At 40.7% G+C, this 25,441-nt stretch overlaps 1 protein-coding gene across 1 annotated transcript; it reads left to right on the top strand.

Annotated features, from left to right (window-relative positions):
* Positions 1–2,894: 2,894 nt before the first annotated feature.
* On the top strand, positions 2,895–25,441 carry LOC119649821 (cytosolic non-specific dipeptidase-like). Its single transcript, XM_038052156.1, has 11 exons — positions 2,895–3,185; positions 17,017–17,122; positions 17,184–17,312; positions 17,369–17,651; positions 23,909–24,071; positions 24,137–24,224; positions 24,500–24,567; positions 24,627–24,727; positions 24,785–24,948; positions 25,004–25,255; positions 25,312–25,441. The coding sequence occupies exons 1-11, from the start codon at positions 3,148–3,150 to the stop codon at positions 25,390–25,392; spliced, it is 1,473 nt and encodes a 490-aa protein (XP_037908084.1). The 5' UTR covers positions 2,895–3,147; the 3' UTR covers positions 25,393–25,441.

Raw genomic sequence — 25,441 nt, 5'->3', positions numbered from 1 at the left:
CTAACATTCGGGTTAGCGCCAGCACGTGCCGTCCAGTTCCATATATTATCTCGGGCAGTCGGTGTTCACGACTGACAAACATGTAAGGGAAGTTTGATTGGTTGACTGTGTTGATGCCAAGGTGATGCCACGCTGAACTCTCACCGTAACATAGTTGACACCCAACGTGGGACCCGAAAGGTGGCATTTCCGCTTTTTTTGAGGTTTACAACCACTGGGCTTGTTAGTATTAGAATCAGAGCCTCCTCCGCTTGCGAATACTCTGATGCCTAAGTGACCCTAGGAGGCTTTTGTTCACCAGGTGGAAAGAGAGCTCTTCAGCGGATTTCTCTGCATAGCCGGCTGAAACCAAGGTGCCTGAGTGAAGGATGTAGAAAGAAGTAGAATTGATCTTGTCCATTCACTTGCTCATCGGAAATTCCGGAGCTCCACCTTTTAAATATTTGCCGAGAAGTTAGCTCAAATTATTGATTCAGTTCATCGTCACGTTTTATTGACTTTGTTGGTGTCTGGTTTGAGTCGTGACTTTGAGTTTCGACCAGACTAGTCGAAGTTGGGAGGATGACCGTACCGTCACCCCATCCTTAGTCTGGGAGGCACTTAGGACTGTGATTTCAGGCAGATTCCTCACAAAACGTTGGGTTCCCCTCCATTATATTGGAAGCGGTAGGAGGCTAATGTTTAGGTTGGGGTGGGCCGCCGCTGGGCCACCATATCGTCTGCATCCCTTTCGAGGCCGATCTCAGTTCCCCCTTTTGTTACGCACATTCAGAATGCAAACACTAAATCTCCTGCGTCTACAAACAGGTCTTATCAAAATCGACTTTGGCATTCAGATCAACCATCACGATCGCAACGTCACTTGCAAGAATCCTCTTTTATACTGCCTCTTCAAAAAAAGCATCCTTTTCTTTTTATCAAAAATCTGTATGGTTATGGTGCTCTTTAATACGATTCGAAATCTCGCAATCAAGATTTAGAAACCAGCCCCCAGATCATTAAAGGGCACCCTGAGGTAGCTTTCTTAGAATATAAAACATAATGCTGTAGCAGACAAGGGAGTACACTCCAGGGTTTCATCACACCGCTTTGCTTAGACCCAGAATGTCCAGTTTATATCGCCGGAATTCTTAAAAGCTTAATTTTTCTCTCATGAAGTTGGAAATCTTTTAGGATTTGAATGGCCTTCGCTTTAAATTTGATTCGTTTTGATTACATATTTTTTTTACTACTATGAGCTTTTTAAATATACTGAAGCTTGAGGCTGGATAAATTGTTCAGATTAAGATAGCTTGGGATACCAGCAGCTTAAGAGAACTAAAAGTCAAATTTTTCTGTAAGACGAAAGACGTATGCCATAAGTTACTTTTGAATCAGATTTGCCAAAGTAGAGAAGTACATGAAGGTCCTGGGGGTTTAACGGTCCTCTTCGGACATGGATTGATTTGGACTGTAGGCTCAACATCCATTCCAATGGATGCGAGGCCTATCTAACACCGTACGGCGCCGAATTGTATAACAACTCGACGCTTGAGCCCACAAGGAAGTCTACCTGCGATGTGGGCACAACCACTATAAAACTACCACAAGGAGGCCAACCTTAAATAACCGGGTTGAGAGGGTAGCCTCCGGAAATTCTCCTCAAACATATGACAACCACCGCGATTCCCATGGTACCAGATAACCTCTGGTGAGGCAACTCGGTACGGAGAGAGTCCAGTTACGTCCTTGGTGGTTTTACCTGAGTGCCTGTCGAGTTGATTTAACCTCACCGTCTTCTTAAGACATGGATTTATTTTGTGACTACAATTAAAATCCTACTATGACAGGCAACAACGGTAGCAATCTATACTGAGTAGATAGTTCTACATTGCTACTGGTGGATGCAAGACATATCTAAATCTCTACCAAACTAAGGAGTACGGCACTAAAGTAGAAACACAAATCCACGTGTATCTCCCGAAGGTCTCGTTGTCCGCTGGACTAAATAAATTATTCCGAAATGAGAGAAATTAAAGTTTTGATTTGAGGACATTCTCTTCTCCACCTCCTCTCTAACCCGCAAAACTAACCACAAAGAAGGGCATCCTCCAATCCTCCCAATAGCCGCGCCTTATTGTACATCTCAGTCAGAAGAAGCATTAATTAAGTGTGCGATCCGTAGTGCATTTTGCCTATCGATCATGGCACTCGGGCCAGGAAATTTACGGCTCCACTCGCGCGATCGAGCCGTTATTTTTTTTTTTTTTTTTGAATTTTCAAATCTAGCTAGAGTGTTGATCCTTAGTAAGGCTCGCGTGATGTCTTATGTTGCTTCGTTTTTCAGATTCCGGCGCGCGGTCACGTATCTGTTAAGGACATGCGAAGTTTTGTACAATGACACGTAAGAGACTGAAGTGTTCAGATTTGCCGGTAATCCGGTTTTTTTCATTGAAGAGTTGACAGTTTCTGACTGTCGGGCTGTACCTTCATCGTCAACAAAATGAACCATTTCCAGTGAAAAGATTTCATGCATAGAATCATCTTGACTTAAAAACATCTGGCGAAAGTTAAAACATAACTGATAGCCATCTTGTAGACTTATCATAGCAATCATGGTACGTTGATTACATCAGCTGTGAACTGATTTATTGTTTGGATTAGTTCAAGCGCGGCCATGAAGCTGATAATGAGTTTCGCATTGAGTTCAAAATCAATTTTTGATTCATTCAATCGTTTACCTTAAAATCAGTATCACATCGGCAACATTGAATATTGCAAAATGCATTTTACATATTGTTACCAACTCTGATAAAAGCTCACGGCGCCAAAATGGATTTATCAAAGGCTCTTTTCGTTTGTCCGATAAAGTTGCACGTTAGGCATATTTTATTCTCACCGAGTATATTAAACCATAAATAATGAAATGTCTGCTTTCTGCGGTTTGATAAGCCAATGAAGACCTTTTATACCAACTGACTTAGAAAGCGAATTGTTCGAAACGTCCAGTAGCAGTTTGAATGTTACACGTTTCAGTTGACAATTTCAAAAATTTCGTGAAGCCAAATTATTTTTTAAGTGAAAAATATTTCCTTTTAAAAAAACCAAACCGAATATTTTATTTGTTAGCTTTTTTGTGGTTACTACCTTAGTGTAAAGTGGAGTATAATGGCGGAATTGCCACAGCAGTTAACGCATTTATTCAGGTATGTAATGGCATTTTGATTCGTATGAATGCAAATATGTGATTTCTGTTCTACTCTGAGGCTTCAGATGCACGAATTTGTCAATGGTAATTGTCATCAACCGATTAACATAGAAATTGAATAATCTAATAACGAGCCCATCTTCTCTTGTCTGCCTTGAAGCTTCTTATCAGTCTAACTTGTATTTAGGCCTACGCAGCAGCATTTATCATAGTTACGCCGATAAACCGCACAATATTGATACTTTCCATTCGTACATACTTGGCACAGTGCCGTTTTATTAATAATGTCGTATATTTATTTGGAGGTGATGAAGGTTTGGTCCAAGTTCACATTAATTCGCAGCAGTTGCAGACTTTCTCGATTCAAATTTGCCGGGATACTGACCAACGATCCATTCGAAAAATGGAGTTTATTTTAATTATAATAATTGTGCTATGGATTTTCTGGATTTTGTTCCTTCCTGCAGATGATATTTAATCTACACTTTAATCTGCATCTTCGGTTGATACCCAGACTATTCGACAACTTTCGAAAGTGCATTTCGGTTGACTTTATGTGTGCTCAGAAACGACGGCGATTACCGAAGAGATTTGATTGATGAGAAAATCCCTTCAATTACTTGAAATCGGGAAAATTTGGCATAGCACCATTTTCAAGGGTTTGTATAAAAAAAAACCTTATTAAATCGGTTTATTGTCTGCCTGTCTGTCGCAGTACTTTTCTCAGAAACGGTTACTCCTATTATACGAAATTTGGTAAGAACTGTGAACCCCCAAGTGAAAGTGATCTTTCTTTCTTTCACGGACTCATTTTGAAAAACTATCTAACCCAAAGAAACTGTTGAAATATGGACAATTCATCGACTTTAACGCCGCCTATGATAGCATAGCCAGGGTAAAACTGTACACGGCCATGAGAGAATTCGGTATCCCGACGAAATTAATAAGACTGACCCTGGCCCTGGCCCTGGCCAATGTGCGAGGCCAGATAAAAGCCGCAGGATCACTCTCAAGACCATTCGACATAAACAACGGTCTACGACAAGGGGATGCCCTATCATGCGTCCTCTTTAACCTGGCCCTCGAGAAAGTGATCCGTGATGCTGAGGTAAATGCAAGAGGTACGATCCTCTTCAAGTCCACCCAACTACTGGCCTATGCTGGCGATATGGACATCATGGGAAGAACCACCCGAGACGTACAAACTGCCTTCATCCAGATCGAGCAGGCGGCGCGAGATCTTGGGCTGCACATCAATGAAGGCAAGACAAAATATATGGTGGCAACGTCAGCACTGAAGACGAATCAACCAACAACATCAAACCGCACTGGTCAAACACGAAGAAGAATAAGGATAGGAGAATACAACTTTGAGACCGTTGACAATTTCTCCTATCTAGGGTCGAAAATCACAACCGATAACAACTGCGATGATGAAATCCGCGCACGGTTGTTGTCAGCCAACAGAGCCTATTTCAACTTACAAAGACTGTTTCGCTCGAAACGTCTGATCATAGGGTCAAAGCTCTTACTGTACAAGACTATGATCTTGCAAGTCGGATTTCATCGCCATAGCTGTTATCGGTTGTGAATTTCGACCCTAGATAGGAGAAATTATCAAAGGTTTCAAAGTAGTAGTCTCCTACCTTTATTCTTCCCGTTCGACCAGTGCGGTTTGATGTTTTGGTTTGCTGACGTTGCCACCATATATTTTGTCTTGCCTTCATTGATGTGCAGCCCAAGATCATCGCCGCCTGCTCGATCTGGATGAAAGCAGTTTGTACGTCTCGGGTCGTTCTTTCCATGATGTCGATATCGTCAGGATAGACCAAGAGTTGGGTGGACTTAAAAAGAATCGTATCCCTCGTATTTACCTCACGGATCACTTTCTCCAGGGCTAGGCTGAAGAGGACGTATGATAGGGCATCCCCTTGTCTTAGACCGTTGTTTATGTCGAATGGTCTCGAGAGTGTATTTACGTCAGCATTACGGATTACCATTTCCAGTGTCATGTTAAAAAGGATGCATGATCATCTTCAACTTAATTTAAACCATTGTCTATAGTGAAAGGTTTTGAAAGTGATCTGTTGCTTTTATCTGACCTATCCTATTAGTGAGGGTCAGCCTAGTCATTCTTATCAATTTCGTCGGGATACCGAATTCTCTCATGGCCGTGCACACTTTTACCTTGGCTATGCTGTCATAGGCGGTTTTAAAGTCAATGAAAAGATGGTGCAACTGTTGTCCATATTCTAACAGTTTTTCCATTGCTTGCCGCAGAGAGAAAATCTGATCTGTTGCTGATTTGCCTGGAGTGAAGCCTCTTTCGTATGGGTCAATCATGTTCTGGGCGTATGGGGCTATCTGGCCTAGCAAGATAGTGGAGCATATTTTATAGATTGTACTCAGCAACGTGATACCTCTATAATTGCTGCACTGCGTGATATCTCCCTTTTTATGTATGGGGCAGGTAATGCTTCTTTGCCAGTCGTCGGGCATTGGTTTGCTGTCCCACACATTGAGCACAAGTTGATGAATCACTTGGTGTAAGTTTTATAAAAATAGTTCCTTTGTTTACTATAGTTCTTTTTAAATAAAACTATTAAAAGCAAATGCTTCCAATATAACTATAGAATTATATTTATTTAAAGGTAGGAAACACGTGTTTCGGACACAACCTATAGGACATATCTTCAGTGCTGCTTTTTTAATAATTTATTTTACTTAACTCTAATCCTCAAACTTTTCAGGGGACAAATCCTGGCGCCACAAAAATTAACAAACGATACAAAAATCAAGTCAGAGAATAGGTTTAAATTTGATGGTTGTAATTAGGAGGTTAGCCGTGTTAGCCGAAGTCTTAAAATTTTTCCTTTTTATTGGCTAAAAGTATTTGGTAATATGTGCAAATACGTATTTCGGGAACCAACCGCCCATTTTCCTATTTTAAGGCCTTACCTTTTGACTTCTTCCAAGAGCCACTTCGCAATATTTTGTTTTGGCCTTAAAATAGAAAAACGCGCAGTGGGACACGGCAGAGAAGCCATTGCCAGACTCAACAAGGCCGGGGAATACAAAGTGATGAAATTTTAGTATTCTTCGACGTAAAAGCGTTGTTTCTAAGCGTACCGATGAAGGAAGCCTTATACTTGTTCGAAGAATGGATCACAACACATAAAAACTCATCCGAGTAGAAGAAGAAGCCAAAACTATATAAGAAACTGACCTTCACGTGCATGAGTGAATCCTATTTGAAATTCAGGAATAAATTTTATAAAACAACCTCCGGGGCAACAACGGGCAACCAATTCTATTTATGGAGAACCTGAAGAATGAACTCAAGGAAGCTGGAACACTCACGGGATTCTGGATCAGATACGTGGACGATATATTAGCAATCATCAAAAGAGAAGAAGCAGGAACAGTCCTCGGGAAACTCAACCGGGTACATAAGAACATCGAGTTCACCATGGAGATCGAAAAGGAAGAGGAAATAGCGTTCCTAGACTTAAAAGTAATCCGGGAAAGAAGGAACTTTGAATTCAACATCTACAGGAAACCGACCCAATCACATCAAACTATCACATACACATACCTCAAATCACGATTTCCAGAATGTACAGAAAAAAGCGGCATTTATGAGATTTCCTGCCCAGACTATGACAAGATTTACGTAGGGCAAACAAAACGATTAGTCCACACCAAGGTGTTAGAACACATAAAGGAGGCCAAATGCGTAAAAATAAAAAATAACCCACACATAAAGTCCGCGGTTGCCAAACACATAATAGAGCAGGGACACCATTTGTTGTTTGGCAACGCTAATATTTTGTAGGAAATGAACGACGTTAGGAAACTAGACTAATAGGAGAATCTCCACATCTGGAAAATGCCCCGGAAAAAAGGCTAAACAGGGAGATGGGCAGCAATTTTCCCACCTTGGTAGAACTTTTAGGAGGGACGAGGGGAAGACTAGAAGCTTAATTCAGATATTGTAATTACATGACTAGCTATAAAAAACTCAAATTGTAAATGAAACTTTCCCAGGGGAAGGGGACAGCTGGTTCCCGAAATACGTATTTGCACATATTACCAAATACTTTTAAATTTCGTTCAGAATTTACTCCTAAGTATCAGACAATTAAACAAGTAGGAAAGACCCAATTTGTGACAGTTAAGTTGGTGTAGCCCAACCTGAGGCATCAAAATAGCGTGACTGTTAAATACTTAACCCTTTCCCGTTTTGAGTTTTCTGTCTTGTAAAAAAGAAACGCGTCTTACTGGCATTACTAAGATAAAGAAAAATATGGGAGGGGTTCTACTTGGCAAACAATCTTTGAGCTATGAAGCAAAAGATTAAACTAGTTTGTTAACTTAAATAGAGAATACTTTGAAAACGATTAAAAGATATTAAAGTGGAATAAAAATTTCTTTGGAATGAATATTTGAATATTCCCTCGTGAAACAGGTAAGGAATATTAAAGCGAATAGGAGGTTAAAGCTGCTGTGAGACAATATATATGAACTTTCCAAACTGATGACACCTGGGAGTGAATTTGCATTCGTTATCAAAGGCTCCCTAAAATTTCCAGAAAAAGCAGAGTCTGGCTGATAATACTGATTCAGTTTCATTTGCTGTTAAAAGTTTATTCACCAAAATCTCCACAAAACTAGCCCAAAACTTAAAAGTAAAAGACCATTAATCAGAAATTATACCAAGCTTTCCATTTTGCTTTGTCGAAATATTCCCTAAGTCATACCGTTTAAAAAAACAAATTGGGAAACCAAAGGCTTTTGTACATTTTCATATAAGCACGCAGTGTATACATGTATATTACATGTTATATATTATATCAGAATATTAATTTTCGCGTGCTATTGGCATTCACAGTCTGAGACAACTTTGACCTATTATCACTTTGTTAGTAATAGTGCAATTTCCACCAAACTTGGTAGAATCATGCTTTATATTATAACCGATCTGACTGCATAATTCAGGAAAAACTTAAGAGGGGGTTTGCAGTCAATTATTAAAAATTATATTAAAATACTATTATTACCTTTATTTGAACAGATATCGGTATGAAGGGTATTTTGAAGTCTAGGTAACGTGTAGTGGCAGGTTCTGAGGATATTTCCGTGAAAAAATGGCCAGTTTTCAATCCCCGTCTTCCTCCCTTGTGCCATAAATATTAGAACTGAAATCCGCTTTTAAAAAGTTTAAATCGATAGTTTCCATTTAATATCCCACATGACTATATTCGTTGAAAAAGAGCGTTGCACCCCTCCTTTTCATGAGCAGTCTCCTCCCCTCCCCCATACGTGCGTTTTTACCTTCGCACCAAATTGGTGTCAATCAGTATAACCGTTTCTGAGAACAGGCCGACAGAAAGTAAAACGATGTTAATAAGATTTTGGATTACACAAAAAATTAAAACAGTCCGGAAACCGCAACCTGGACGGTATCGTTTTATGTTTCCTTGAGTGCAAGCCAGTTCCACTTGCCCACAGTTAAACATTTAATTGGGCATTATTTTTCAAAAGCGGTTTACATAACTAATTTCTTGTTGAAACTACTGTCCGCATAATAATAGTTCACCTTCGTTAGTATCTGAATAATTCCACAATGAGAGTTGGTTTAGCAGCTCTGCAGAAGCCCACTTAAAACAAATCTAGAAAAAGCAGCATCGGATCTCTAGTGGCTAATAACTTTGTTACTAGTGGCCATATTTCATCGAAAATGTTCAGTATTATTCTTTATTTATTATTATTCAGTATTTATTCTTTATGCTTATTATTATTTATATTTTTTATTTATGCACAATTTGGTGATACAAGGAGCCGTTTTGGAGAAAAGTTTAGATGATACATAGACATACAGTAAACCGATTTTAATAAGATTTTATTTTATACAAAACTTTAAAAATGTGTTTATCTGGCCTTAACAGCATTATGAGCAAAAAAGACCTGAGAAATTTTCATGAATGAAACATTATATCTCCAACTAAAAACATTCTTTATGCAGCGCCCCCATGGTTTTGAGTACCCTTTCTACAATAAATGGCCATTAGGATCAATTTCGTCAGTAACATGCACCCCCATACACTAGCTCCTACAATGCAACATAAGGAACTCCGCTCAAAGAAGTCCAGCTGGCTCGCACTTCAAAGAGATAAGAATTTCACCTCATTCACTCAATCATAACTATTCAACTTTATGTATTAATCATAGAGTTGATGTGGTTTTCCAGGCTATCACGTATTACATTCGATTCAGGTTTGTAGGGTTCTAAGACCTCAATATTACTACGTATAACCATCAAAACCACTTAGACTATATTGATAGAGTGTTCTTATTTTCTTCATCATTTGTTGTGACCCTTAGTGAATTGTATCTATTATACGTACGTGACTATATGTATATGCAAATCATTGCACCGATATCGGGTAAACTGAACTCTGAGTTTCGTCATAAACTTGCTTATCTATATCTATCCATGATAAGACTTTCTTCTTGCGGTTTTGTTATTTCTTGTTATCAACGTTTTCTTATCCTTCTATAGCAACGGAATGAATAGAATTTTTCCATTTGGAGATATATGTAGCAAAACGATCAACTGAGCGACTCTGTTTACTAATTAAGCCTTATTTATTTATCAATCAAATTTATTTAATCAAAGTAATAAAGATAAGCTGCAATTACCTATTTCTCGACTGTGGTAAAAATAGAATAGTAAAAGTGCAAAAAAAGTGTTTATATTGTTCAGGGCAACTTTTGGGAAATGACTCCTTAGTATCTCCTATTTATCCATAGAAAGTAGTAAATTCTTCCATACGTAGTAGACTTTGTCTGTCTTGATGCCACTGTTCGGTCTGGTCCCAATCGCGTTCCTGAAAACTTTGCTGAATACGTGCTTGTACCCTCTTAGCATTATTTTCAGCTATAATCGGGATAATGCTTTAATGCTCAGTTAAACTCTCAAATCATCATCATCATTAACAGCGCAGTGACCGCTAACCGCGCTAGGCCTTATAATAATAAGGAACTCCAGACATCCCGGTTTAACACCGAGGTCCATCAACTTATTATCCCTAAAAGCCGACTGGCGTCATGGTCTACGCCGTCGCTACATCTGAGGCAGGATCTGCCTTCTTTTTCTACCATAGACATTGCCCTTGTAGACTTTCCCAGCTATGCGAATGATCGTCGGATTTTATCCACGATCGTTCATAAATTTCATCGTTATATAGCCTACGAAATCAACCATCCTATTGAAGGGGGTGAAAAATTCTTTGGAGAATTCTTCTCTCGAACGCAATTAATATGGATGAGGACCGTGTCTACATCTTGTTGTTCTTCCTACGATATTGATATAATCGTGAGTATAGGCCAGCATTTGGGTGGAAGTGAATATGAGAAGATTGTGTCTCTCATATTTACGTCAGCATCACGGATGACCATTTCCAGGGCCAGGTGAAAAAGGATGCATGATCATCTTCAACTTAATTTAGACCATTGTTTATAATGAAAGGTTTTGAGAGTGATCTTGCTGTTTTTATCTGACCTATGCCATTAGTGAGGGTCATCCTAGTCAATCTTATTCGTTTTGTCGAGATACCGAATTCTCTTTTCTCCTTTTCATTAAAACATGCTTGAATATTGTCCAGGGATGCTTTCTCCAGGGGTAATTGTTTCAACCTTGAATCGGTGGAACATACAACCAACTAAGGAAAGGTCAAAGTTTCCGGCCCTTATGCATAACCTATATGGTCCTTTTCTTCACAGTAAGTAAATTTATTATAATTATCTCAGTCAAACTGATCTCCAAGTTGAAAAAGAAAAAACACTGTCATAGGAACAATCAAAACTCGGCCTCCTTATCACAGAAGACATTCATGACCTAATTAGAAATTTAAATTCCTCGAAAAATAAGGCAGAATAGACTCCCCGCGTTAGAAAATGACTATATGTTATTTTAGGCCGAAATAATAGTTTCATCTGCCAAAATACCATATCCGTTAAAAAAAACAATTTCAGAACGCTCATTTGTTAATTATAATGGTTTAAAAACTGAATTCTCACAAGGCGAGTCATCAAGCAAGCAATTTGAATCTTATCTACGTGAAGACATCCGGCTTAGTGTTTATTATAATACTTTTCAAGTAATCAATCAGTTTTTAATTGTTTCGTGAAAAGACAATCCTTCAATTTACCTTACGTTTCGGTAGTAATGGAAACAAGCTAGATAGCAAATTCTGACATTTCTAACTGAATGACAATAAAACGTTTCTAAAAGATTCAAAGGCCGCAAAAAAATGGATTTGCACTGAGAAGGATTTGAACCTTGATCATGTTGCATATTCTGCGGTATTTCGTCTCTTGTGACTTGATTTGAATTTGAATAGCAATGACACGAAATTCTAACGCAATCGCATAATGGATTCGAGGATTGGAGTTAAAGTTTAGAAAATGCTAACTCACATTGAAATGATCGTCACAATTCAAACCTGATTCCGTCATACGATGGCGATCCGCTTCTTCCGAAAATCTCCTTTCGGACAACCAAAATTTTTGCAGGAAGGCACGAAACAATATTTCATCGTCCTCCTTAGCATTTCACAGGGAAAATTAATATTGGTAGTTTTATATTTTTATGAGTAACCGCCACTTGTCGGGCTACTGAAGTTTCTTGGGTCGAGCTTTGACGTCACTCATCATGGCGCGGGCTTTTCAGTCTGTTTAAATTTGGTTGAAATTTCAAATGCTGATAATCTCACACACGGAGTTTTTTTTTCAAAAAACGGTCTTTGAGGGTTTTGTTAAATTACACCATAGAATCGATGTCATTATTGAAAATAAGGCGGGGAGTCTATTTTAGGGTTTTCACTTAAAACAGTAAAATTCGCTTGCTGAAGCCGAAATAACTAACCAACGAAGCGGGTATAGGACATTTTCTACTTTTTTTACAACAAAAAAAGTGCTTCTGTTTCTTGATGATGTAAAAGATTTGTTGAAATAATTGGAATTCCTTAGATTTTAATGAAAAGCGTTCTTTTACCGGCAGTTATACAAAAAGTTGGAGAGTTCCAGTTCTTCCGCGAGAGGTGAGTGGGAAGGGGGTGATTCTGCCGGACCCCGAAGTTTTCTCGAAGGACCGAAATAAAGAATATAACAAAATTAGATACATATTTTGTTAATATGAAAGGGGTCCTATTCACCTCAGATTTGAGTCAGTTGAACTGAAAATTTTGTTAACCTACAAAAAACTGTTTGATAGAATTTGATTTTATTATTCGGTATAGTTGTCTTCGAGGACTATACATCGATTATAGCGATCATATTATACAATTTTTCGATGCCATCTTTATAGTACGATTTGTCTTTAGCCTCAAAAGAGGCCTCAGTTTCAACAATTACTTCTTCATCGGCCCTAAATTTCTTTCCAGCGACCATTCTTTTTAGGTCTAAGAACAGGAAAAAGTTGCTGGGGGCCCATCTGGAGAAAAAGGTAGATGCGAAGCAATTCGAAACTCAACTCATGGAGTTTTGCTATCGTTTTCATTGATTTCAGCCACGGTCCATGGTCTTGATGAAACAGCACTTTCTTTTTCTTCAAAAGGAGCTGTTTTCCGCGATTTCATCCTTCATGTACTATGTAATAGTCGCTCTTGATAATTTTTCCCTTTTCAAGATAGTCGATGAAAACTATACCAAGTGCATCCCAAAATACTGATGCTATAGCCTTGCCAGACAACGGTTGCGTCTTTGCGCGCTTTGGAGCCGGTTCACCATGTGCAGTCCACTCAAATGACGATCGTTTTGATTCTGGTGTGAAATAATGGAGCCATTCTTGGTCCATTATCACATATCGATCCATAAATTCGGGTTTTTTATAGAAGAAGATCTTCAAACACTGCTCAGAATCCTCAACCCGTTGTTTTCGGTTGATTGAGCTTGTGCTGCACCCACTTTAAGTAGAGCTTTCGCATACCCAAGCATACATGCACGATATGTCCAACAACTCGATCAGCTTCACTTTGCCGTCATCCAAAATTATTTTGTGTACTTTTTTTATGTTTTCGTCGGTAACAGCCTCTTTGGGGCGTCCACTGCGTATATCGACCTTGTTTAAACTTAGAAAACCACTTCTCAACGGTTGATTTTCCTAGTCCAAAGTCCGAATAATGTTCATCAAGCCAAGCCTTGCCTTCAGTATTTTTTTTCACCAAAAGGCAATGCTTTATTAACACGGAATTCCTTTTTATCCATTTTTTTTCAAACCAACGAAAGTGGCTTCACTCAAAATGCTCCACCCCACAAACTAGTAGTCGGACAGCTGTCAAATTGGTACGCGTGTTTTTCGACGGTTAGAATTAACTAAAGATCATATGTATTTAATACTAGTAGCGCGATCTGTAGCCCAACTCTTATGAGTACTTCGCGCGCGGGTTATTGATCCGTATAGTCCAGAAGTTGTGAGGATAAAGGACATATTGTCAACGATTGCGACACGACCTCAAAGGAGGAGAATTTATACAATAGTCATATTGTCGCTAGCGTCAAATACCCAGAAAGGAGGTATCTGTTAAGTGGAATGGAAAAATAAGATTAATTCGGCCTCCACTTTTAAAGGGTCACACAGGATTAAGATGTATGGATGATGATAGATTGGACTGGTGGAGTCGCAGCATGAGCGCCCGGCGGCGATATTACATGATCCAATATAGATTATTGCTCCAAACATTATTACTATTTGGTAGGCAATATATACATACATATATATGTGTATAGATGATACATTCCCTCAAGTAATATTTTGACCGAGTTCGAGAACATGCTCCTCAATGTTCGTGATTGCTGATGACCAGCAAAAAAGGAAGAAAGCACATTTCATTCGTTCGGTTGGTCTGAAAGGAAATCAAGCAAAATCCGTACGTGTAATACATATATGTTTATCAACATCTCTCACGACCAGAGTTGAACTGATGGCGCCGTCCGGATTGGTCGCACGTGAATGGTGTTTTCAGTTCAAGAGGCGGCTGGATCGACTGTGGACTGTTTAGGTGCAATTGAGAAACCTGCCGGATCTTGTATAGCAGGTATTAAATTTTATGCAGTTAGAAATTGTACTGGCGAACGAAGGTGATATACGTAAAACGTACACACCAGAAAAGATGGTCTGGTTCGATTGTAGGACCCAGATAATCTGGATTGTCTCCCCAATGGGCACCAGATAATTTTATTCCAGTTAGGGAGAGAACCGTTAACAAAGCTCCAAGGCCAAAATGGGAATGCTGGACACCAAAAGCGATGGCCCAAATAGTAAGAGAAACAAAGTTCGGCTCAATGTTGAGATGATGCACATTATCCAGTAGAAAACCTAACTTTAAGTGAGATAGTGTACCCTCAGGTACACCCAGCAGAAAAATAGCCCAAATGCAGCCTATAAAAAACTAAAAGAAACCCAAAGTTTATTGCTTAGCGTAGTAAGAAAGATTTTCGAAGAAACTTTGCAAACGAAAGTAAGTTTCAAGTAGGTCTCAATTTTTTAATTTCATAACTCAGGGGCTACTGCCACGGTAAGGGTGGCTGTCAAAAGAGACTTGAAAGATAACACCCGCAATAATTAGAGAAGAGCAATTGGAAGTTTTCAGTTGGATATGGGAAAGTAAAATATCGGGCCCGGAGTAGTAAAAACATGCATGGCAAAGAATTTCTTCCCAACATTACGAAAGGGGCAGAAGTTTTTTTGATGCTACACCGAAATAAAATCTCGAAGTAATTAAAATCCTAGCGGGGTCCGCAAGGTAGCATCTTGTCACTAATACGATGACCTTCGTCATGCTGCCTTATCTCTTCTGTTATCTTTCCTCAATCACTTTGACTAGACTGATGACATCTGCTTACTATCTCACTGAGTGACGAACCTTGTCCAAATGGCTCTGGATTTAGAAACGCAAGCTGAGCCGGTCTGAACATAAACCCTAACAAAACAAACTAACTATATAGCATTATGAGAATTTCAAAATTGCTTACAAAGAGAGAGATATCTTCTATGTCTGGCTAATGATCAAAGTGATATAGCCAACCTTCATATTTCGTCTTGATTTGCAATTCCTAACATGACTGTTTTGACACGTGTGTAGATCGATCTACCTGAGTAATGTATAGACTGACATTTACACGCACAACTGCTCAAATAAATATTAGGATTCTTGCAAGTTAGTTTAAATAGCATGAAGCGAAAGAAAAAGTTAAAAAATGAGTCAACTAAATTTGATTTTGGCCTCGAACTTTGCTGAATGAGGTTTGGGCCTTAGAAGGATCCGTGGAAGAGATTCTGTGAGCAAGTGGAGACAACGAACAACAGAAGGAACGCTGCTCCAGATGACACCCGCAAGCGAGCTTTGAATCTGAATAGTAGAAGGATTTAGTCAAGCTCTCGATAAACTCCAATGAAACTAGTCTTCTGAGGTGAACCAAAAAGAAGAAGCTGATGAACTGAAACTTACATCCTCCTTCGGTAAACGGCTTCAACTACCAAATCAGGCAAAATATCTCGGAGTGATCCTGGATTCGAAAGGAAATTGTAAAAAACATCGTGGGTATGTAATTAATAAAAGCAAGCAGGTATTTTTTGCCGCAAAAAGTCTATAGGTTATGCATGGGAATTGGAACCACATACAAGGTGCTGGACCTACCAAGTCATAGGAACCCATATTTACCTATCGAGCACTAGTACTGTGGTCAAAGGTGGAATAGAGGCAAGCTGCTAAAAAACTGTCCTCTCTTCAAAGACTCGCCTGGTCTCCATTACAGGTGCAATGAAGAGCACACTCACCCTTGACAGTTGTCCCCCAGACCTCGCAGTAAAGGGAGAGGTTATCGCCTGCGACATGCGAAGATTGCACAAGCAGCAATGAAAAGCCCAACCCTGAAAACGAGCGGTAATTTTACGACACTCAAATACTGTTTCGATACCAAAGTCCAGACAATGCAAGTTGAAAAGGACTGGAATCGTTGGAGTGATAACCATCTCAGGAACCACATAATATGAACACAGGCAGATTTAAGACAGAAGATGAAACTGGGATTGGGATACTCCGAAAAGACATAATGAACCCGGGGCAAAACATAGCAACTAGGTCTGTTTTGAAGCTAAGGTGTATGCAATAAACATTTGTGCTTTCCCTTCATTATTTGCATAGAGTAATATGTAGAGTATTAGGCGCCCTCCAAAAGGAATGACGAGAAGACAATTCATTGATAAACACCAACGGAGACAAGGTGCGATTAGATATATGTACAAATCGTTTAACACTTCTCTGGCTCTAGATATTGTCGCAATGTATACCAAATGACCTTATGTGCGCGCAAAGGCATACTTTAACTAACTAAACTAAACATGAAGATATAGGTCTAATCACCAGTCAATGTCCTCTGCGTAAACATGACGATAAGGATCCATAGTGAACACCCAATATGCAGATTTAGCATTTAGGAAGATATCCTAAGTCTTATTGGACTGTCCCATTCTCTTTTGGTGCAAAAATACCACTAGAGAAACAACAAACCCAAAGGAAGGGTACAATAAGATGCACCTAGTTGATTTTACGCTGAACCTAGCGAAATAAATGAGCTTTGGTATGCCATGCAACATGCTACATCCTACACATACTACCCCCACCCAATCATCGACATTTAACATTTTACACACCTAATCATTATTACTTGCTCATAAACAAATCCAGTTTAGGTTTTTGCATTTATGGGAGGCCCAAAAAATTGCTTCGAAACACCTAGTGCAACTCTATCCACCTATTTTTCAGGTACATTGAAATACACAAAGAGATTTACATTGAAAACTTGAGAGCAGCATGTGAAATTAAGTCTGTATCAGCTACTCCGGAATTGAGAGAAGAAATTGACAAAATGGTAAAAATATTAACATTTTCGGATTTATAATGAGATATTAATCTCATCTTCCAAACACCAGGTAAACTGGATGGCATTGAAATTACGGGAAAGAGGAGCATTTGTAGAGTTAGCTGACATTGGTTTTGAAACGCTACCAAGTGGTGAAAAAATCCCCCTCCCAAAAGTGATCCTAGCAACGCTCGGAAATGTAATTTGTTATTTAACATATGAATAAATCCTTTAAAACCATAGATTTTTTTCCAGAACAAAGCCTGCAAGACTTTACTAGTCTATGGTCATTTGGATGTTCAACCTGCGACTAAGGAGGACGGTTGGGATACCGAGCCATTCACTTTAACTGAACGAGATGGCAAACTCTACGCTCGTGGAGCTAGTGATGATAAAGGACCCGTTTTATGTTGGCTTCATGCTATTCAGGCCTACCAAGATCTTGGATTCCAATTGCCTGTGAATATAAAGTTTGTATTTGAAGGAATGGAAGAAAGTGGTAGCAAGGGATTACCGGAACTATTGATGAAGAGAAAAGGTAATAATTGAATTTTTTTATGGCTCTTTTAGATAGTAAGTATGGTCTTTTATCTTAGAAAACAATTGGTTCAACAAGGTGCACCACCTGTACGCCTACTTTGGACAAATTCGCGAGGTTGAAATATTGCAAAAGTATGTCCCCTGCTCACCCCTTTATGGAATATACGAATACTATATAGTATTCCGTTTGTCATTTTCATTTCGTTGCCCATTTGAATGACGCTATGCTCCAGTTTCATTAATAATAATCGTTGGCGCAACAATCCATGTTGGATCAGGGCCTTGAAGTGTGTTAGAGCACTTCATTCAAGACCGTAACGGTACACTAGGAGGCAATGTGGTCAGCATTGCGCTCGCCCGAGATTATTACCCTGATTTGACTCAGGTACTCATTCACAGTTGAGTCGACTGGTATCCGACGTCAAATCACGATACAAATTCCATTGCCACCAGTGAGATTTGAACCGCGACCTTCCGTACGACAGCTTTGCGCTCTAACCACTCAGCTATCCGGACACCAGTTTCATTGGTATCATATTTAATGATGTATAAATAATAAGTCTACAATAGCGGAGCAAGAACAAAGTCCAATACGAACAGCAACGACAGGGAGCGAGGTTCGAACCCGGATTTCAAGAATCCAGAGCCTAACTTTCAACCTCTCCGGCCATAGGAGTAAATTTAGATAGGACACGGACACTGTACGATGTCCTACTTCGTCTCTCTTAAAATAAGCAATAAGCAAGTACTGTCAATATTATATGCTGTAGGGTAGGTAGGTAGGTATCAGTGGCCGCTCTGTTTTGATATCACAAACTCCTAAGACCGTGACAGTTGTTATGAGAGCAGGGAGGCAGAGTCTAGCCGGATCTTTAGAGCCAGCCCGTAGCATTTACAAAAGAAAGTAGCTTCCCCCACCCTGCAGCCAGAAATCTCTCTGAAAGAATGGTTTACCCAGTGTCCGCAGCCTGACCTGGGCAATCGCAGAGAAAGTGCATCAGGGTTTCCCTTCCCTCTCCGCAGCTTCGGCAATGCGAATTGTAGGGTATGCCGAGCCTGGCGGCATGGTCCCCTATAGGGCAGTGCCCCATTCAGATCGCCGTAATCTTGAATGCATTTGCACGCGTCTGACACAGGAGCTCTCGTGATGGGGCTATATTATAGGTGGGCCAAATTCTCCTTGATTTGGCACAACTCGTAAGTCCTCGCCATCTAAGGCCCGCGGCTACCAGGTAGTGGAAGTAGACTCCGTCCCTGACAGCCGCCAGCGGAACACCGACTATATTCACCCAAGGGCTGCCAAGAGCAGAGCCTCGCCTGGCCAACTCGTCAGCCCGCTCATTCCCCTCTATGTTCCTATGCCTGTGAGCCCAGGGGAGGGTGACGGTTCAGCGCGTCTCTGCAGTGCTCCCGGGAGGGATTCATCGCTGAGTGCAAGGCCTTGATGGTCGCTCAGAATGGCTATGTTACGCTTGGGGCTCGAATCTCGCTCCAGCCATAGACAGACTTCCAATATCGCCAGTACCTCTGCTTGGAATACACTGGCGAAACCTAGGAGACCATATAACTTGGGTACACTCCACAGGCCATATTTGATCCATTGATAAAGAATACTGAGTCATAACCCTGCAACACGCCGCCTTTGTTCCACTTTGCCCTGGTTGGAAAGTCCACAGCAAAGTTTCTCGTGAAGTTCAGCTTGCGTGTGGCATAGTCTGTGGGGAATACCCAGATTATCCGAGGTACTTCGTCTATGATGTTAATGTGGCCGTACAATTTTGCTGCCCAGCATCCGGACTCACGTAGTCTGACGGCACTGCACGCTGCAACGTATTTAATGATCTTATCCTCGATAATTTCCGATTTGATAGTTTCGCACAGCTGGGGTGGCAGCAAACCCTCCAAGCAAGGTTCTGACTCATAGTCCTCCTCGCTGGCTGAAAAGTGCGTTTGAACCAGCAGCTCCAAGGTTTCATTAGAAGATTCCGCCCGGGAGCCTTCCGACTTTTTAAGAAAGGATGCGCTCTTATGTTCCTTGGACAGAATCCTACTGAGCCTCCCGAACTCGTATGCTTTCGATGTTCTGACAATAGTCCAACCAAGACCGCCTCTTGGCGGTCCTAATGGCCGACCTGTACTTCTTTAGGCAGTCCTTGTATGGCTGCCAATATTTATGCCTGTAGCAGATGTTAAAGACTTCTCTGGTCAGCTTCCTAAGGCTGGAGAGATCTTCATTTCACCACGATGGCACTGTCTTTTTGCTGTACTTAGTAGGGTACGAGACTTTAAAGGCGGTATCGCATTCCAGAACCCCGACCTTTGACTCCAGTTCGTCTGTCGTGCCAATCTTACCAATTTGCGCACCGGAGAGTTGGTTATTAATTACTTGACCAAACTTTCTCCAGTCGGTCCTCCTGGGATCTCTGAAGGGTTTGTATACCTCTGCGGCGAGATCTACACTGAAAAATATCCAACTGTGATCCGAGAAGGATCTCTGGTCAGACACTCTCCAGTCTTCCACCCTCCAGTCTTCCACCCTAAGAATCGCATTGTCGGTTATTAGGGTGATATCAAGGACGTCCTCGCAACCGTCACAATTCTCTGAGCTGGGGAAATGGAAGTGTACTGCCCCTGCTACACATCGGTATGCTATGATGTTCGTCAGTGTTGTAGTTCTTCTGGCGGAGCTGATCGGTTATGAGCCATGTAAGCCGAAGAAATATACACGTCCTCTGCCCCCGCCTGCTCCAACTTGACCACGACTAGGTCGCTGGAGCTCAGATCCGGACACAGAAAAGCATACAGGCTCTTCCTCGCGAGAATACATGCTCCTGATATGTCCTTTTTCTTTGGAGCCTTTTGATGGTTTGGTCACCTCCAACTCAGGGCTCCTGTATTAGTGTGATGTATATGTCTTATGTTTGGCTGTTTGTCTGGGGTTCCTCCTCCTTGATAACAACCCAGTCGTCCATGGGAATCCTGAGGTTTTGAAGGCGCAGGGATTAGACGAGCTTGTCCTTATCCATACGGATCTTCGGGAACCAGATGCGATCGACCACTCTCCTAGGAATCTCGTCGAAAGGGATGACATTAAGCTTTACGCCCTCCGAGGCGTCGATGACCTTAGCGACGCACGAACCGAGAAAGTCCCTAGAGAATTGGTACTCGCAAGCTATAACCTGAGAGCAATCAAGACAGGGGATGAAACCTGTGTATTTTCCCTCGGTGTCCAGGAGGTGTTCTCCGACAACCTGGCCTTGACACTGATCCACACCTCTGGCGCTAGTTTGCCGCTAGCGGAATTACCATCCGTCAGCACCACACGTAAGTGGCTCCTGGCCACGGCGCTGAAGGGTTTCGCAATTCGTGGCCCGTCGGCTGACTTTTGCTGCGTATTTTTCTTCAGATGTTGCTGAGCGGCTGGGCTCTTGCTCACTCTGCTCCGCTTGTGATGTTAAGTTAAAATTCTTACTCGACTTCGTCTTGAGATCGATTGCGTTTCAGAGTGATGGGCTTCGTCTTCTGCTCGTTCGCCAGACGTTTGCTATTGTATTCTTCAACAATCGCCTGGTATTTAGCAAGGTCTTTTTCATCCCGCTCGTCGACAGGTTTCCTGACATGTGTTTTATCTCACTTCAAATTCGGTAAATACTCACCGATTCCAACAACGTTTAACTGTTTAACCTTCTGCCCTGTGATTTGTGGGTTAAGGATATACTCAAAGTCTTCCCTGCTTGAGGCTACTAAAAGGGATAGAAATTTGTGGGCTAAATTCCGAAGACCTTTGACTATCAAAAATGAACTAGAATTGGTTTCTGGAATGTGTGCTTGGCCTAAGCGAAGCAAGATGGTGGGACTCTGGCGAGTTCTCGTTTCCCTCTTCTGGAAATGTGCTTTTGTACTCTAGAAAGCCGAGTGGTAGTAGACACGATTCCGGCGTCGGATTGTTCCTGGTGGCTATTGGCAAACTTCTGACTGCAAGATTCCGGGCCATGTCTTCTACGCGCATTTACACGGAGTTTAGGGAAGCCTCCTAAAGGTCACATTGTGATCGTAATAAATGATCTAAATACCAAAGTGAGCTTTGACAAGACCCTGTTTGTACTGACATTCGTTTTTTTTAAAACAAGCAAAATTATTCCTTTGAATCAAGGAGTTATAACCGACTGATGAAGCTACCAAGTTGCTACTGAAATGCGCATATTGAATAATAAAGATTCAAAGAACTACTTTTGCTTGTTTAATAAACAAATAACCCTGCGAGTAATTGTGGAGCAGTGCGCCGAGGTTGGATCTCCGCTTCACCTACTTTTCATGGATTTCGAGAAAACTTTCAACAGCGTGAACAGAGAGTGTATCTGGGATGCTCCGCGCAGAAGTTGTATTCCGGACAACCAAACAACTATTATGGGAGCGACATATGTTGGCGCAAAATGCAACGTGCTGCACCGAGATAAAATCTCAGAGGAATTTTAGGTCGAAAGCGCAGTCCGTCAGGACTGCATCCTGTCGCCGATATTATTCAGTGCAAAGGAAAATAAAATCTTTCCTCAAACATCTTGACCGCACTCTCACCGAGTCATGGACCTTGGTCAAATGGCTCTGAATTTGAATAGAGTAAAGTTGGCCTGATGATAAACACGAAAAAACCAAGGCTTTCAGCCTGATGGGTCATCGCACTCTCTCTATCTGCATTGATGGGCAAAGCTTCGAAGGCGCATTTAAGGCAATAAGGTTGAGTCGTCCGACGCATTAAAAGCACTAGATCGGCTTGCTAAAGTCTGGAAATGCAGTTATCTCAACACCAAGATCAAGTTCACACTATTCCCTTCTAGTGTTTTTCCTGTATTGCTGTCTGCCAGTAACACATGGAAAATGATTCCCACTCGAAGCCTCTAAACCTTCATCATCACCTGTCTGCATCGGAGTATGCTGCCCTGATGCTATTATAATACCTGCTACCCTGCAAGATGTGATTGGAAGGCGGAAGGGGGAGTGAATAGGTAACACATTAAAGAGGGATAACAATTGCATTGCGGGCTACGCCATGCAGTGGAATCCACTCTCCTAAGGTGGCCGACGAGTGGGCCGCCCTAGGGGCACTTGGTGCAGAACAGTAGAGGAGGAATGCGGGCGTCTCGAGAAACCGCGATGAGGGGCTGAAACGCAACTCAGGTAATCGCCAACGATGGCGTGTAGGTGTAGTTGACGCTCTGTACCCCACAAAGGGGTAAATCTTATTTTAGCAGGGTACTCTTTTTGAAAAATCAAGATGCACTTCAAATGTAACTCTTTTGCCTCCACAGGTTCAATACAAAGATATATTAGTAGGGCCCACAATCAAGAACAACGTTCTTGGATTTCAAAAAGCTTGCGAGCGATGCAAACAGGAAACTGCCTAAACAGGCGCACAAGAGGATAGTACAATAAAGTTAAAGTTAAGTTAAAATTCTCCCTACGGCTTCGTATATATTGTATATAGTTGCCATAAACTCCCACATAGGGCATAACAGGTCAACCGCAACTATGTGCCAGTGTTATCGGTTCTTTGGAATGTGCTTTAGTTTCCTCTGGGAATTTTAAAGAAGTCTACACTCTTCTTCCACTGTTGTATGCCATGTAGTGGCTTGTTCATCAAGAAGGTTCATTGTTGTGTATTTTCTTATATCAGGATATCCTAATGCCATACGTAGATATATATTGGTGATCATTTATATATTTCTAGTGATAGCAACGGTAATTATGTATAGGAGCATGGATAGAAGGCTGATGCATTTGTAAGTTTTAAATAAAGCCAACATGAAAAGAAGAAAAATGCCATGACTCAACGGATTGAGAATTTTCTTTTTGTTGGTATTTATCTTTACTGTGACTCTGACAGCCTCTTCTCCAATCCAGTTGTGGTCCTAGTTCATGACTTGATAAAAGAAAAAAACCAAACCCGTTGTCAAGACGTTTGAAGAAAGATGACACTCCATTAGACCTCTTCACGTCTTTCAGCCAAGGCGATAACGAGAAGAAATTATATCAGTGATAGAATGCTACTCCCCTTTTATCGTGCTTTTCGGAAAATAGTGTCAATTCCCGAAGCTACCTTCCCAAACTCGAGGCAAAAGTGCAAAAATATGTATATTGAAGGGATTTCTAGAGTAATTTTTAGAAGAAACTTACCAGCGGTCCACGTTGAATTTGCTTGCCACCATTACGTTTTTACATTTATTAAATTCTCTTAATTTTTTTGGCTGTTCTGTTTAGATGACTTTTTGAACGATGTGGACTATGTTTGCATTTCCGATAATTACTGGTTAGGCACAAAAAAGCCTTGCATAACATACGGACTTCGAGGGATTTCCTATTACTACATAGAAGTCGAATGTGCAACGAAGGACTTACATAGTGGAATCTACGGAGGCACTATGTAAGATATTTCCGGATGCTCAACATTTTACACTTTGAATGATTCAATTTCTTATCTTTCCCTAGACATGAAGCGATGGCCGATTTAATCTACCTTCTTAACAGTCTTACAGACGACAACGGGCGTATTTTAATTACTGGAATTTTAGATGACGTAATAATACCTATTGTTTCGTTTAAGATTCATGGTCCTTAATTTTTACCCACTAGTGCAGGATCTTGATGATATTTAGATTAATCATACTCCTCACCTGGAGTAGGGGCCCAAACTACTAAACTTCCTAAGGGTATAACAGATTTCGCCCACAAGGGTGCAAATTTAGGACCACAAATCATAACAAATCTGGACCATCGGCGTCCTTCATTATTATTATTTTTTGTCTCAATTAACCTAGACCCTATCACTCATTTTATTTTCCTGCCATATAGGTTGCACCCGTTGAACCCGGCGAGGAAGATATGTATAAAAATATTGATTTTGAGATTCCCGAATTTAAGTACGTTGCCCACATTTCAGTTTGAATTCATGTATTTTCACAAAGCGGAATTATTTTAGGAGCAACATCGGAGCAAACAAGTTACGTCACAATGAAGATAAAGCACAAATTTTAATGCATCGTTGGCGGTACCCATCCCTTTCCATCCACGGAATTGAAGGTGAGAAGAATGTCTACGCATTGATCACATATCTATATGCTTTTTGGAAAATTTCAGGTGCATTCTACGAACAAGGTCAAAAGACGGTTATACCAAAGAAAGTTATTGGAAAGTTTTCCATTCGTACTGTTCCAAATCAAGCTCCTGAAAAAGTCGACAAGCTAGTGGTTGACTATACCAATGAAAAGTGGGCTGAAAGGAAATCTCCTAATACAATGAAGGTATCTGAAGATAAGATAAATCATCCTGGCGTCTACAGTACTAATTCAATGACAGGTATATCAAGTAAATGGAGGAAAACCATGGACAGCAGACCCGAATCATGAAAACTACCAAGCAGCCAAGAAGGCTGTGAAGCATGTTTTCAACGTTGAACCTGATATGACTCGAGAGGGTGGATCGATTCCTGTCACTCTTACCTTACAAGAGGCCACTGGAAAAAATGTTATCCTACTACCAATCGGTGCAGCTGACGATGGAGCTCACTCGCAAAATGAAAAACTTGATATACGAAACTATGTTGAAGGGGTTGGTATTCGCAGATAATAAATATTTCGCAAGTTACTCATTAACGGTTTTTACAGACTAAACTACTTGCAGCCTACATGCACGAAATTGCAAATCTACCTTGTGGTTGCCACAAGAAGCCGGAAAGTAAGAAATAGATATTGCTGGAAAATATTGTGCTGAATAAAATATCTTTTAAAGAATGAA

This window comes from Hermetia illucens, chromosome 2, assembly GCF_905115235.1.
Source record: "Hermetia illucens chromosome 2, iHerIll2.2.curated.20191125, whole genome shotgun sequence".
In the NCBI taxonomy this organism is placed as follows: domain Eukaryota; kingdom Metazoa; phylum Arthropoda; class Insecta; order Diptera; family Stratiomyidae; genus Hermetia; species Hermetia illucens.
This window is presented reverse-complemented; position numbering and strand designations above follow the sequence as displayed.